The sequence below is a fragment of the Chinchilla lanigera genome, unplaced genomic scaffold (assembly GCF_000276665.1).
Source record: "Chinchilla lanigera isolate Chin_1 unplaced genomic scaffold, ChiLan1.0 scaffold00090, whole genome shotgun sequence".
Lineage (NCBI taxonomy): Eukaryota > Metazoa > Chordata > Mammalia > Rodentia > Chinchillidae > Chinchilla > Chinchilla lanigera.
The window spans coordinates 5,140,231-5,155,803 of NW_004955491.1; the positions used below are offsets into that span (position 1 = coordinate 5,140,231).

Sequence of the window (15,573 nt, forward strand, 5' to 3'; positions counted from 1 at the left end):
TCTCTCTCTCTCTCTCTCTCTCTCTCTCTCTCTCTCTCTCTCTCTCTCTCCCCTCCGCCTTCCAGACATTTAGTGAAATCTCTAGATACCCATGCCTGCTTCTCACTGTAATGTGGTTTTATGACCTGTTTCCCTTGCTAATTTAATTAACCAGGAGTGTTTATGGAAAAGGCAGAGGCAAGTACAGCCCTTTTTGCTATCTTGAATGTGACACCCCCAATCTTGTCTTAATTACAAAGAAATAATCCCTGCAGAGAACAGGAAACATGCTATTGTATGCTTACAGTCATGCAGAATCACTGTGGCTGTCCATAATTTTGAAATAATCTTAAGTGAATTTCAAGTTATTACTTCAAAATATGCAGTAAACCTAAAAAATAAAGGGGCTATGGTTTAAGCTTTTAAAACTCAGGTGTCTGATCTCCAGCCAGGACTTGGCCCTGAGGGGTCTGAGGCCTCCTAGTAGCTCTGTTCCAGAGGAGGCCCCGCTGTAGGGTTTACATCCACAGGGAGCGTCTCTATCTGCCCTCAGCTGTCACGGTGCTGTGCTCCTTCCTCATCCCAGCCACCCCCTGGATGACCCCTCCTGAGCATCACCCCGTGCAAGGGAGGAGGCAGTGGCCTCTGACTGTCCTGTGAGGTAACCACAGCTTTATCTCCTGTGTTAGAAAAAGGTGGAGGAAGCCAGTCAGGAAACGGCTGCGGTGGCAGGTAGGTTTTGCACCTACAGGGGAGCTGACAACAAACAATCTTGTTTTCATAATTTGAGGCAGTTCTGAGAAATGGGCTGACAGCACTTGTAGACCACAGATTTCCTGGGTCACGTTGAGATGCACAGTAAAAAACCCCACATCACTTCTAATGAAGCGGTGCAAAGCGCTGAGAGTGATGACCGACGTGTGCAAGGAAAAGATGTGGTGTTCCAAGACAAAGGGAGAAGTGCAGGCGCTCAGCCTTGGGCAGACCCCGTGCAGCCTGGGTGGTGGGAGCATCACAGTTTCATCTCCGCTTTTCTGCCTGTCCGGGCTGTGCGGGGCGGCTCTGCTCCCTGCATGACGTGGAGGACTAGATACTAGGTCTGTGAGAGGTGCAGCGTGGTTTGTGTGAGATTCAGAAGGGACTTGTCTCGCTGGGAAGAGGGCTGAGTCTCACAGCACAACCTGCTTCATGGGTTTTTCTGTGCCTGGAGGAGGAAAAAGCTGACTCAGTGACCCACTCGTCTCCACCTCATCGCTTGTGTGATGAACCTTGAGATTTGAAACCCCGGGATAAAATCCTGTTCCTTCCTTTCCCCTGAACAAATAGCTTTATTGATATATAATTCACATACAGAAAGTTTACCCTCTGAAAGTACTCTGAAATTCAGTGCACACAGGACTGCTTCTGATATGCTTCCCTGACAGGGCTCCCCACTCCAGCACCCCACCACCAGCCTTGTCCCTCCCAGAGTCTGGTCACTGCCTCGGGGCTCCATTAGACACCTCCAGTCTTCAGAAACAGCCCTGCAGAGCTCCAAGCGTGTTCAGCCTGCTCTCTGAGAACTAAATCAGCGTTGTTAGGTTAATCACTTGTGTAAGGGCTGAGCAGGATTTAATGCTCACCTGGGTATGGGCAGACATTGGAGGACTTTCCATGAATAAGAAGGAAGTAACCTTCCCTCATTTCTGGGCTCCACCTAAAGCTGCCTGACTCACACCCATGTTTATAGCAGCACAGTCCATAACAGCTAAATCTTGGAAGCAGCCTAAGTGTCCATCAATAGATGAATGGATACAGAATATGTGGCATCTACACACAATGGAGCACTACTCTGCCCTAAAGAAACTTCAATCATTTGTAGGAAAATGGATGCACTTTGAGACCGTAATGTTAAATGAAATAAACCAGACCCACAGGCTTAAATATGGCATAGCTTCTCTTAAATGAGAAAGCCAAAGTATGAGTAAGAAGTAAAATAAAAGATACATAGTACGAAGAAGGGAGATAGATCTTTCTCACGTGGGAAGAAAATCAAGAAATGGAGGAAGGCAGGCAGGGAAAGGCGATGAAAAAAAAGAGTTAAGATGTGCTATGCACACGTACCAACTCCCACAGCATTACATACATCAAAGGCTGATAAAAATAAATAAATAAAACTGCCCAATCCAAAAACTCAAGGAATAGTACCTAGCGATCTGAATTTTAACCACCTCTTCAAGGATGGAAAAAACCCTGTTCTAGCTTTTGAGGATTCAAGTTACACATGCACTTTTCCATTTCATTCTGATAATTCTACTGAGTAGTTTAAATGTTCCCATTTTAAGATGAGGGAATTAGGCTCAAGTTTGCTTACGTTCAGGTTATTCAGATGACCTGTGATTTCACAGAAACTAGAACTCAAGTCTGTCGGACTCCAACCCCCCACTGAGAACGTGGAGGATATGTTTTGGCCATCTATGCTCACATACTAACTCTGGGCTGGGACAAATGTATGTGGGAGGACTTTGGGGGAGGGGAGAGAGGTAAAGTTAGGAATAGACAAGTAGAGCATTCTGCTACCTTTTTGTTGGTGTTTCTTAAAATTTTTGATTAGCAGGTCCTAATTGTTCAGATTAATGGAGTTCAGTGCTATGCTTCAAGATATGCATATGGTGTGTGTAGATCAAATCCAGCCTCCCTGTATCCACCCTCTTGCCCAGCCTTCCAACATCTGGTAATCACCACTCTGCTTTCAGGTTGACTTCTTTTAACTTCCACCTGTGAGAGGGGACACACAGTACTCATCTTTCTATACCTACCTTATTTTGTTTATCAACACACTTTCCTCCAGCTACATTCATTTTGCAGCAAAAGACAGGATTTCAGTTTTCTTTATGGCTGAATAATATTCCACTGTGTATATATTATCACATTTTTTATCCTTTCATCTGTTGATGGGAACCTAGGCTGACTCTCTGTGTCTTAGCAGTATTGAACAGCGCCCCAAATGCGGGCATGTGAGTATCTGTTCAGTGTTCTAATTTCCTTTCCTTTGGATGTAAACCAAGGAGTGAGGTTATTGGGTCACATGGTAATCTTTAGCGAAATCTTCATACTGCTTTCCATAATGATTATGCTAGTTTATATCTGCAGCGGTGGTGTAAAAGAATTCCTTTTTCTGCAGATCCTAGCAGTTTCTCTTAATTTTTGACATTTTCATTGTAGCTATTGAAAATGAAGTACAATGAAATCTCATTTTACTTTTAGTTTACATTTCCCTGGTGGCTACAGATATTATTTTTAATACATTTGTTTGCTATTGTACTACTCTTCTGAGAAATGTCTGTTCATTTGTTCATTTTTATTTGGATTATTCGTTTTTGTTAAGTTTTTTGAGCTTTTGTATAGTATCACTATTAATCCTTTTCCTGATAGACTTCAAGTATTTTCTTGTGTTCTGTGAGCTGTCTCTTCACTCATTTCTTACACTGTGCGGAAGCTTGTAACTGGATGGAGTGTCGTCTGTTAGGTTTTGCTTTTATTTCCTGTGCTCGGGGGATCATAGCCAAAAAATTATTGTCTGTACCAGGACCTTGAAGTGTTTCCCATAAGTTTTCTTCCAGTATTTTGAGAATTTCTGGTCTTACACTTAGGTCTCTGATCTATTTTGAGTTGATAGGCACAGGGTTAAAGACGGGTCAAGTTTCAACCTTCTGCATATGGATATCCAGTTTGCCCAGCACCCTTTATCGAAGAGGCTTTTTCTCCAGTTAACACTTTTGCCGCCTTTGTCAAAAATCAGTTCATTGTAGATGCTTAGGTTTACTTCTGAAATCTTCGTGGTCTTCCACTGTTCAGTTTTATGCCATTGACATGCCGTTTGGGTTACAATGGTTCTATACATGCCCTGAAATCGGGTACTATGATGAATTTTTATGCTTCCATGTGAATTTTAAAATAGTTTTTTCTAGTTCTGTGAAGTGGTGTGATGGAGTTGTTTGATGGAGATTGTGTGAATTTGTGTACCACTTTAGGTAGTATGGATGTTTTACCAACATGAATTCTACCAATCTATCAGTATAGAAGTTCTTTCCAATATTTGTGTCTTCCTCAATTTAACTAATCAGTGTCTTGTCATTTTCATTGTAAAGGTCTCTCATTTCCTTAGTTAAATTTATTCCTAGGTAATTTTTTGTAACTATCATGAATATAACTGTTTTTATTTTCATGGGTACTATTTAAGCTCTGGATCTTAAGTAGATAAGATTCAAGCCAGGATCTGTAGTATTAGGCCTGAAGAGCTAATCATTTATAAGATGCCGTACATCCAAGAGCAGTGGTCTACAGGACACACCAGAGAAGCCATCCTGAAGAACCCAACATTTAAGAGTCTGAATCCTTAACTTTTCAACCAAGATACTTTGATCTTTATTAAGCTCCCTTGACCTCTTTCTCGGCCTTCCTGGGTGTTGTTTCTCTGTGCCTGACCACTACTCTGGTGGAAAACTCTTACTCAGAGGAGAGGAATGATAGTTCAAGGACGGTGGGCAGCAGCTGCACGCTTTGTCAGAGGGGAATCTCACCACCTTCAGATCACACCAGGCAAGACAGGTCTGGGCCCTCCCCGGGGACGGGGCTCATCTCTGTGGCAGTTTGGGTCTTGTGGTTTTCCTTCATACACTGAATCGGTTATTTTTCTCACTTAGCAATGACATCCAAGCTCAGTAATAACCAAGTTCTTCTTGAGAATTCTGAGAAGATAAGAAGTGAGAACGAAAGGCCTTGCACATAGAGTGTTTGGAGAGGAAATTGGGGTTTTGACAAGGTTTTGAGCAGAGGAAAGAGAGTGGGCTGAGAAATGTTGAGCTCACCTCGAAGGTCCCGGCCAGGGCTCCTCTGTCCTCCCCACAGCCTCTCTGTTTACATGCACGAAGGGGCAGTGTGGGCGGGAAGCCAGAAGACAGGGAAGAGGACCCCAATGCACCAAATGGAATTCAGCTCGTGTAAAGCACAATGAGCAATGAGGGAGAGGGCGTTTGAATCCACAGTTCACATACCCAGCAATTATGTACCTCTGACCATGGAGGGCCCAATTCAACCCTGTGATTTTTCCATATTCTGAAGGAAAGCTTTCAAGATCCACACTTAACCATAAGTTCCTGTACAGATCATCTGCCTGAACCAGCAGCCTCATTTCTACACACTGTGACTTACTAACTTGAAGATCTAGCTTGAAGACGTGGCTTCCCTTGTTTATTTGAGAACTCTTTGCCAGCATTTGCCTTTAAATATTCTGTTTCTTCTTCCTAGACGCACTTCTAATCCCTTTTCCTGACTCACTTTTCAATTTCAGTTCACGTCCTGGCAAGCACAAGGTCCTGAGTTTGATCCCAGGTACCAAAAAAAAAAAAAAAAAAAAAAAAAAAAAAGAGAGAGAGAGCTCCTCAATTTCAGTTCACTGTTCTTTCTAGAAATCTTACCCAACTGCCCCTACCATTAGTGTACCTCTTACACTTTCTCAAAACACTCTGGCATTCTTTTTTTTTTTTTTTAATTTTAAAAATAAAAGGAGGAAAACATTAACAGACAGACAACCATTTACAAAATAGCAAAAGAACAGTACAGACAACACAGAGTTACAAACAAAGTGGTAGGAAATTAACAATGCTTAACACTGACCACAATAAAGTCTTTGTTCAATGCTATGCTTGCTTGGGAAAGAAAGTAGTGATAGGTAAAAAGTGGTGATGATAAAAATCTTATCTTCTCATGGGATGGATGGTACCAGAATTTCTCAGACGGCTAAAGTTTCTATTAAAAAAAAAATACGTATATAAGGTTGGTTGGTTGGAAGGAGGAAGAGACACTGTAGTTCTAGAGGAAGTAGAACTATGGCTATCAAAGAAACACAAATTGCTCTGTACTAGAAATGAGTAAGATTATTTATTAATATCAATTAAAAACCCCCAAACTGCCTACTAACAAATAGAATTTAGCAATACATTATATTACTAATGTTTGTCCCATGGATAAAAAAAGATTCCATGTTAGAAAATAGTTTCCTATAATTTAAAGTGTTATAAAGCAGGGAGCAACATAATCTGATCATCTCATTAGACAACAAAAGGTAATTGGTAAAACTTAACATCTAATAATTGGATACTGTTTTTCGTATAATAAAAATTTCCATCTCAACCTTAAAGTCTGTATCTTGTTTAGTAGGAAATACTGATGAATTGTTTTATATCATCTTATTAAAAATATGCACTCTGTAACTATACCGTCCAAGAGGCAACCACCAACCACATGTATTCAATATTTAATTATATGAACTAAAAGTAAAGAAATGTAAAGTTCCGCTTCTCCATCCCACCAGCCACACTGTACGTGCTCATTGCGACATGTAGCTGGTGGCTGTTAATCTGGACCATGGAGATGTTGAAGATTTCTATCATCACAGAATATTCTCTTATGCAGTACTGCTTTATAAATAAACCCCTCACAATAAACCACAGAACCATTGTCAAATATATCTCAGTATGACCTTAAGATGTTTATGGTCTATCATTTTGGCTTCAGCCATTTGCCAGAATTGCCTTGCACCCTGGAAATAAAATGCATGGTTGCAAACTTCGCAGAGTTCAGTAACACACACTCCTTCACTCAGCCATGGCCCTGTTCTTCCCCATTGCCTCCCAACTGCTTTCCTACGTTCATGGGAGACTTTAGTCACATCACTTGCTAGGTGGCAGAGGATGCAGGGGAAATGCTCCTTCTGTGTTCGTGGGCCAAGAAGCAACTTGAAGGCTCAAAAGATGAGGCAGAGAAATGTATCTGAGTGTCCAAACCTACGGTAGCAGCATACAAATAGGACCTACCCCTCCCACTGCCAGGAGCATTTCCAGCTGTTCCTCCTCACCTAGCTGTCAGCCCTCCCCAGACACGGGCTTCCTCTGAAAAGCAATGCCTTGAGGTCAGTGCCTTTGCCAGGAGAAGTAACTGGTCAGTGGGGATTATGAAGTCCAGGTCAGTCACCTTCATTCCCAGTGTTCACCCAAACTTTGCAATCCGCCATGAAGTCAGCATTTTGCTGTGACTTCCTCTCAATCTAACTTCTCTTTGCCTAATCCTGGGCTCTTCCCTTCCGTCTCAAGTGTTAACTCTGAGAAGATTCCCCAATAATCTCCTTCATCTCCGTTGTATCTCTGTGTCAACGGTCTGCATGCCTGGAACACACATGACCTACGTTAGCAAACATAATTTACGCTATTAACAAGTCAGAAGAAAAAATCATGGAATTTTTTCAATCCCAATTAAAAGACTTTTTTTTTTTTTTTTACAATTTACACCTCAGATACAAGCCTTTAATAAAATAGGACTAAACAAAGTATATCTACATTGATCATAAAATAAATCAGTACATTAATTGCCAATAGCCTATATTAGTATTAATGATATTAGCTTCCCTACAATTAAAATACAAAATGAAAACAACAGCTCACTTGGTTACCAAATTCTTGGTGTTAACCTCCTTCTAATTTAAACTGCAATTTTCCTGATGACTAAAGATATTAAGTTCCTTCACATGTTGTCTTTGACCATACTTATATGTTCCTTCTGAACTGTCTGTTCACTTTTTGTGCCCATTTTTCTTAGGTTATGTGAAAGATCCCATATCTGATCAATGCACTAAGCAGGTTTTAGTTAGCCTTGTACCCTTGCCACTATATGACTGGTTGTTTTGGTGACCTTATGATGCTCTTGAGAAAAGATACTGACCAGGTATCAACAGGTGATACCAGCCAGGAGGAACAGACAAGCCTCCTAACAAGACTATCTTAAGAGTAAATGTGTTCATCCTCGACGTATCTTCTGATCTTGGGTCCTTCGATACAGAGCCTTCTATTTCAGAGAATGTGAGACTTTACTTCTGGATTTTTCTGGTCAACTGTTACCCTGGGCTGGCACAGGCCACATGGATGTCCAGCCAGTGGACAGCTACTGAGGACAGTTATCAAGAGCAAGAGTCTTTCTGTGTCTATTTTATAGAGGGGGAAAAAAATCCTTAAAAAGCAAACTGCAAATGAGGATTAGCAGTACTCAATTCTAGGAATAAAGTCAGTTCTCAGGGGTCTACAAAGCCTTTCCCTTCCCAGGCTTTGCTATCACACAGCCTGCTAGAACACACACACACCTTGGACACAGCAGGCGGATTGTGTGGAAGCGTTGCAAACGCACGATGGGTAGAAATGATTCTGTCTCTTTAAGTTGCTGTCATGGACCCTCCCCGAGCTTCCTGAGCTCTGAGGCTCAGTGACTTCCTCTGCACGCTGGGGGAGAGAGCCTCCTGCACTCACAAAGGAAGGGAAAACAGGAGGTCAGGGTTTCTCAGAGCCACTTCAGAGCCTGTCACCAGGAAAGGTGAGCGGGAGCCTGGGATCTGGGAGCTGGGTGGGCGCCCCAAGACCAGAAAGGCTGTGGTTCCTGCAGAGGGGCAGCTGCAGGGCACCTGCATTCTACAAAGTGCCCTGTGGGTGGACAGGATGTGCGACAGTCAAGATCCTGCTTCTAAGATCTTACAGATGTCCCGTCCGAGTTTCAAATAGAGCAAGTTCAGAGGAAGTTTTAGGAGCATCTTCCCTGAGCACACATGTTCTCCACAAGGAGGAAGACCTTCCTCTTCTCACGCTGCCTAAATACAGTAGAGAAGTGTGTGCTGGGCACCACTTCCATCACTTTTAAACACCTAGTTTAAAAGACATTGAACATTCCCCAAGTCGCAGCTCCACAAAGGGGAGATATTTCTGTGTCCCCATAAGCGATCTAACCCTGGGGGGAAATTCCAGTGTGACAAGTGCAGGTACGGGCGAACTATCTCAGCTCCTCCTCCCCATGTGCAGGAGAGGGCCCTCAGGAGACACCTCAAGTGAGGAAGGGGTTCTCCCAGCCCTTTCCCTGAATGTCCCTTGAGCGTCTGCTCCCCAATTCAAGCTTCTCCAGTTCCACCTGCAGAGGCATCTCAATGGCCTCATCTGTATATTGGAGTTTGGAAAATAACTGATTGCCAAACTCAGAGCGTGGACAGACTGTCTCAGAAACATCCCAGCCTTTTTATCTGGGTCTCTGAAAATGGGCCCAAGAAATGTGAATTCTGACAGAACACTTATGTAATTACAAAACAAAGAGTTTGAAAGGCAAGGAGCTGGATGAACTTTGAGGTCTCTCTTCTTTTTTTTTTTTTTTCTTTTTGAGACAGGGTCTTGCTATGCAGTTCAGACTGGACTTGAGCTCACTTTGTAGCCCAGGCTGGTCTCGAACTCACAACGATCCTCCTGCCTCAGCTTCCCGAGTGCTGGGATTACAGGCATGCGCCAGCACTCCCAGCAAGGTCTCTTAAATTATCATCAACTAGAATTCTACCTGTTTTATACTTCTAAATTATTAAGAAATTCTTACCACCCCAGATTTCAGCAGGGCTTACTTTTCTCTTAAGAACTGTTTAAAATCAACACCCACTGCAAACTGTGGAAAGCGCTGAGCTCCCTCCAGTGCCTTCTGATTTCCACCTCCGACAGGATTTCACGCTTCAACAGCAATATTGCTGTTCCTGCTCTGAATCCTGTGACTGCTGCTTCGTTTCTGCTCTCGTATCAGTTAGAGGAGTCGGGGTGAACTTTACTGACAGCTTTGGGGAGGTGACTGGGGATTGACTGGGCAATAGAAACAGCTTTGGGTTCAACTAACTAGGTAAACTTGAACCCAAAGCCCCTTGGCTAGACACACGATTTTAGCCAATCTCTCTGCTTTTCTTCATGTGTGGAACCAGCGGGGGAGGATCATATCGCCTGCAGTAATCGGTATGGGGGACATAAGGAGGAAGAATTTGAAATGCTGGCAAAGTGCAGACAAGAACAAAGACAGAAATGTGGGAGAGGGTCAACAGTCACAGGAGAGAAAGTACAGAGTGGGTTGGAAAGACCCTGAGGTCTGCTTATGTGGAGTAGCTGGCTGTGTGGGGATTAGCTGGTGACGAGGCCAGAAAAGCACACTGAGGGGAGATGGTACATTTGTGCTCAAGAACTCCTCGGATCAGGCAAGTCGCAAGGGATTCAATTGTACTAAATTAATGTTAGACCTGGGCATCCCATCATTTAGAAAGGCTGCAGGGTTGGGAGCAAGAAAGCCAATGGTGGAAGGGAGTGCCCCAGTCCCTCCAGTACATAGATTCCAGAGAGGCAGGTTCGTGAAGCCCATTGCCCTGGCTTGAAGAGAGCAGAGGCAGAGACTTTCCAGATCAGCTTGGGGAATAGGTGTGTTCTCCAGTTTCCAAAAGAATGGTTATAATTTTTGCTTGTTTCCCAGGCCAAACACCCTAGAATGGGTCCCTAATTCACTGAATAAATTTTCCAGTTCTCAGACTTTACCCAAGGCTCTCCCAGCTTTTGAATCCCAAGGAAAAGTCTAATGTCTATAGTTCTGGCACTGACCTAGCATTACTGGGATGTTTTGGTTGTTGTTGTTGTTTTTTGAGACAAGGTCTCCCTATGTAGCCCAGGCTGGCCTTGAACTCACAGTAAGCCTCCTGCCTCAGCCTCCCAAGTGCTGGGATTACAAGCGTGTGCCACCACACCCAATTTACTGGGAAATTTTTAATCTAAATCTGGGAAATTTTAATCAAGAATGATGGGACATTGACTCCATTGTGTGGAGTCAATGTTATAACATTTTTGCATCTGAAGTCCCTGAAAAAAACAAATCCAAGCTCACAAAGTGTTCTCATGGTGTGATTACAACCCAAAGTCAGGATGTTGGCCAAGTCACACATTCAGAAAAGAAAAAGATATTTCTGTGGTGCCATACACAATCTAACCTTGGTATGAGTTACAGTGTGACAAGTCCCGATACATCTGAATGCTTTCATGTCCCCGGTGCTCCCCAACTCATCATGATGTTATTTTCAAGAACTCTTACATTATCCTTCAAGAAGAATTAGCACAATTTCCTATCCTTAACAACAGGAGCCTGCCTTTTGTCTAACCACCTGCTCTTCCCCTAAAACACACACTAGATGTTCAGACCCTTATGGGCAGGAGCCATAGCTGGTCACTCTGGTGAACCCCCAGCCCTTTGGACAGTGTAGACGTTATGATCATTGGAAGAATGAACACGTGAAAAAGAATAAATCATGTTTGGGACTCTTTCAGGAAAGATGGGAGGTCGGAAGATAGCAAAGGATGAAGAGAGCGCCTATGGTAAGAATCTATCTCTGCAATGCGTCCCCCCGCCCCAAGGGTAAGAAAAGCTCACTCAGAAGCGAACACGGAGAAACCCCAGGGCATCAAGGCTGGCAGGAAACAGCAGGAGCCTGGGACCTGCTTTTGTGAGATGTTCTTCTTTGACCCACCTGCCCTGCAGTTCCTCCAGGATACAGTGAGGGTAATAAACCTGCTCTGGTCTCCACAGGGAGGATGCAGAAGGTACCAAAAGAAGTATTTGAGTGCGCATCACTCACCAGGTACAGGGGATATCAAACGAGATGCTAGAGTGAGCATCGCTTGTAGGAAGGCTGCATCAGAAAACAAGGAAGGAAGGTTAACGGCGTCCTTCCTTAGGGAACAGGTTTAAGAGAGAGGGGAGGAGGAGAAGAAGGGAAGAAGGGAAGGAAGAAGGAAAGTGGTCTCACTCTGAAGAACCCCATGAAGATAACCAGACTTCGGCGCCCCAAGAAAAGTTGGTTTAATTGATGTATGCAGTGTGATCACAATATATGGCACATGCGTACATTTTAAAAACTCACTGTGGCAAATGACATTGCCATTAATCCTCCTGAAAATCCTCCCCCTTGCTTGGAATACATTTATTCCATCATTCCTGCTGCTTTCTGAAGCATCTCTAGAAGTGCTCTTTCCTGAGTGTCTATGAACTCCGTTGAAAACTACAGTGAACGCTGCTGTCAGGTGCCGTCCGACAGAAAGGCAGGCTCGTTGGTTAAAAACGTTGCCATGTGTCCTCATCTACCTTATTTGCTGGATCTGGCACCGTGTAACTTCAACCTCCTCCCCAAAGTCAAGATGACCTTGAAAAGTAGACGTTTTGGCTCTGTTCAGAACACCTGGGCAGCCACACAGTGCGACTAAAGACATTCAAGACAGAGGCTTCGGAAAGTGGCAAGAATGATGGGACGGCTGTGCCCTAAGTGAGGGAGGATTTTAAGGGAGATCCACGGCGCTGTCTTTTACTGTAATAAGTATTTTTAACTGAAACATTCACCATATTCGCTAACCACACTTGGTAAGATTGTAACATTTTGCACTCCCAGGTTCCAGTGACGACCTGGGGTCCCTGCAAGAGCCCCAGCTGAGGCTCATCCTGGTGGGCAGAACCGGCACCGGCAAGAGCGCCACGGGGAACAGCATCTTGGGCCACAGGCGCTTCCTCTCCAGGCTCGGAGCCACAGCCGTGACCAGGGCCTGTGCGGCCGCCAGCCGGAAGTGGGGCCGCTGGCACGTGGACATCGTCGACACCCCAGACATTTTCAGCTCGGAAGTCGACATGACAGACCCCGCGTGCCTGGAGCGAGCGCACTGCTACCTGCTGTCTGCCCCCGGGCCACACGCGCTGCTCCTGGTGACCCAGCTGGGTCGCTACACCGCCCAGGACCAGGAGGCGCTGAGGAAGGTGAAGGAGATGTTCGGGAAGGACGTGGTGGCGCAAACCATCGTCGTCTTCACCCGGAAGGGAGACCTGGCTGGCGGCTCTCTGCAGGATTACGTGCGCTACACGGACAACCAGGCCCTGCGGGAGATGGTGGCCGAGTGCGGAGGCCAAGTCTGCGCCTTGGACAACCGGGCCACCGGCGAGGAGCTGGAGGCCCAGGTGGAGGAGCTGCTGCGCACCGTAGAGGCCTTGGTGCGCAAGAATGAGGGCGCGCACTACACCAACCAGGTGTACGGCCTGGCGCGCGCGCTGCGCGGGGCGCACCCGAAGGAGCAGCTCCAAAGAGTGGCGGAGAAGCTGGCGGATCACTTGCACCGGCCTCACCGAGCCAGGCTGCTGGCCAGGCTCTGGGAGTGGCACAAGTCCCACTGGAGGCGGGGCGTGGCCGTCCTGCTGGGAGTCACCCTCCTGTTGTACTTGCTGTTCTACCGGCACGCACCCCCGGCCCTGGGTGACCTGAATGATTGATAGCACAGGTGTTAAACATCTCAATAATTTGGCCAGAAAAGGACCGAATATTTGAGTGTTGAAGGGGAAAATTAAAACTTCATTCCAAAAAGAATCCTGCAGTTTCACACTCAGAGCTTTGAAGGCATGGGAAACTTGGAACGTTGCATCTGCTTTGCCAAGGCTCAAAATTCACTTTCAAGTGTTTAAGTCTCGACTTTCAGTTATATGTTATTAAAATTAATTTGTCTAATTTTAAAACTTCCTGAAGACTTTTTCATAATCCTAGTGCATGTCTCCTCTCTTGAAAAACAGTGAAGTGACTGATAGCTTGGAGTGGGGACAAATTCATGACACAGAGGAAAAACCATTTTTATTTTGAACATCTTTTAAATTTAGATTGCCCCCCCGATTATTTTCTAGTCCTTGTATGTGGGAGTAATGTTCTTTCAATATCCTCATGGACGTTTATTATCAATGAAAGCAATGCCAGCACTATATACGATAATGTTTATTCCAACGCCTGTGTTTATTTGTAGGGTGATTTACTGCCAAACAGATAACTATATGCTGAAAAGAACACGGTTTGCAATTTTATGGCACCTATTGTAGCTTTCCTCTCTTTCTAAATTAAAGTAGAATGTTGGGGGAAACATTCCATGTGGTTATTTGGATTTTCATGCCATATGTTTTTGCATGCTTTTTGGCATATATACTGTGGAGACACAAATATAACTGTCACGTATTACATAAAGAGAGCTTCTGTCTAATAAAAAGAAGTCCTGATAATGGGAAGGAAGGTCAGATGTGCAGACTGCGGGCCGCAGAACCTTAATGCAGGTTGGTGCAGCTGTAACATTGGGTTCCAACACCGTATCAGTAGATAGTTGGAAGCTGAGTGGTTGTGCAAAGCAAACAATAGGGTTTCCTTATTTTGGATTATAATAAGACCCCTTTATGGGAAGTCACTGTCTTTAATCAACCAACCTCCAGCCAGCAGGTAGAGACAGGAAAGGAGGCAATTATGCCCAGTCAGCTGGAAGAGGAGGAAGGCAGCCGCATGCAGGAGTCCTAGGCATCACCTCCACCCCTGGTTAGGAAGGAGGGATGTAGCACATGTACAGAAATGTCATGCCCAACTAAGGGCCTCTGGAGTTTTGAGGTGGGTCACAGGCTTGGATGAGCTGCGGCCAAGTGGCTTGAGGCCCAGAAAGGCCACTAGAGTGAGTTGAGCACTATAATGTATAGCTGGAGCAAAATCCATTCTTAATCCCATCCTTTAGCTTCCCAGGAGCTTTGCTGCATCAACCCAGTGGATCAGGCTACTGAGCTGACTTCTGAGGATCTGAGCAGGCATCAGCATCAGGCTAGGGGGTGGGGAGGGCAGCAGCGTGGGAGGGTCCCTGCTCCAAGTTCATGCTGCCCTGGGCCAAGGGCCACTTGCCAGCTGGGCTAATGTTGATTTGCTCTTCCACTTTTTCCAGTGTCTCACGCATAGGACCACGAAGGCTCTCTAATGTTTGTCATTGTAATTTCTGTCTTGTTATAAACATAAATGTGATTTTTAAAATAAATACTATCATTTTAAAATTCTTTGTAGACCTTAACGTGTGAAATATACTGGGATCAAAGGAAGGCTTGACATTTGTGGGTACAATGACCAAGTTGAGGCATCACCCCACACGGTAGGAACAGTGAAAGGCACATGCCCTGAGGTACTCTGAGACCTGAGACTAAGGTTTTCACTGAAATGTACATACTAATATGAATCTTTATAGTTTACATACGTGGTGAAACGATGTGAATGAAAGCTCTTGTAGGTTAAATTCTGTGATACAATATGATAGTAAAACATATAAGACATAATTTTTGTAATAAACAGATGTGTGTGTGTGTGTGTGTGTGTGTGTGTGTAGGGAGCTGGGGGTCTAGTAATAACATAAGGTCAGTGTCTTAGTCATTTTCATTGTTACTGGGACAAAATACCCGACACCCACAAATTAAACAAGGAAAGGTTTATTTTGGTTCACATTTTAGAAGTTTCAGTCCATGTTTGGCAAGCTAAAACACAGAAACCAGACGATGGCCCCACCCCAATGGTATAGCTGATTGCGATTCTCATGGCCTCTCTTTTAGGGTGGCTTTGCTCTCTGTATGCTGCTTTCCTCAGCTGACATTCCAACTTCCTAGCATCTCTAACTTCTTGAGTTCTCTACTGCACCTTTGGCTTCACTCTCACAGCTTCACACATTGCCTTCTCAGGTGCACACCACCTAGCTTCCCAAGACTTCTTCTGAACTCTGGGTAAAGGCTCCCTCACCTGACAGCTCTTGCATTTTGCATGTCTATAAAATTAGGATGATTGGGATGACTTCAAAGTCTGCTGCCAGCTCCAGCAGAAGTTGGGCCCCCTAGGATTATGGTGGCAGAGGATTCTAAGTGCCTGGATGG

The 15,573-nt window shown here is 44.6% G+C and overlaps 1 protein-coding gene across 1 annotated transcript in view; it reads left to right on the forward strand.

Annotated features, from left to right (window-relative positions):
• Positions 1–14,715, forward strand: part of LOC102029190 — a 98,448-nt gene extending 83,733 nt beyond the window's left edge. The window contains exons 7-9 of the mRNA XM_013504565.1: positions 8,260–8,379; positions 11,163–11,210; positions 12,278–14,715. Coding sequence (XP_013360019.1) covers positions 8,260–8,379; positions 11,163–11,210; positions 12,278–13,143 — 1,034 coding nt within the window. The 3' untranslated portion in view covers positions 13,144–14,715. The remainder of the gene's footprint in view (positions 1–8,259; positions 8,380–11,162; positions 11,211–12,277) is intronic.
• Positions 14,716–15,573: the final 858 nt, after the last annotated feature.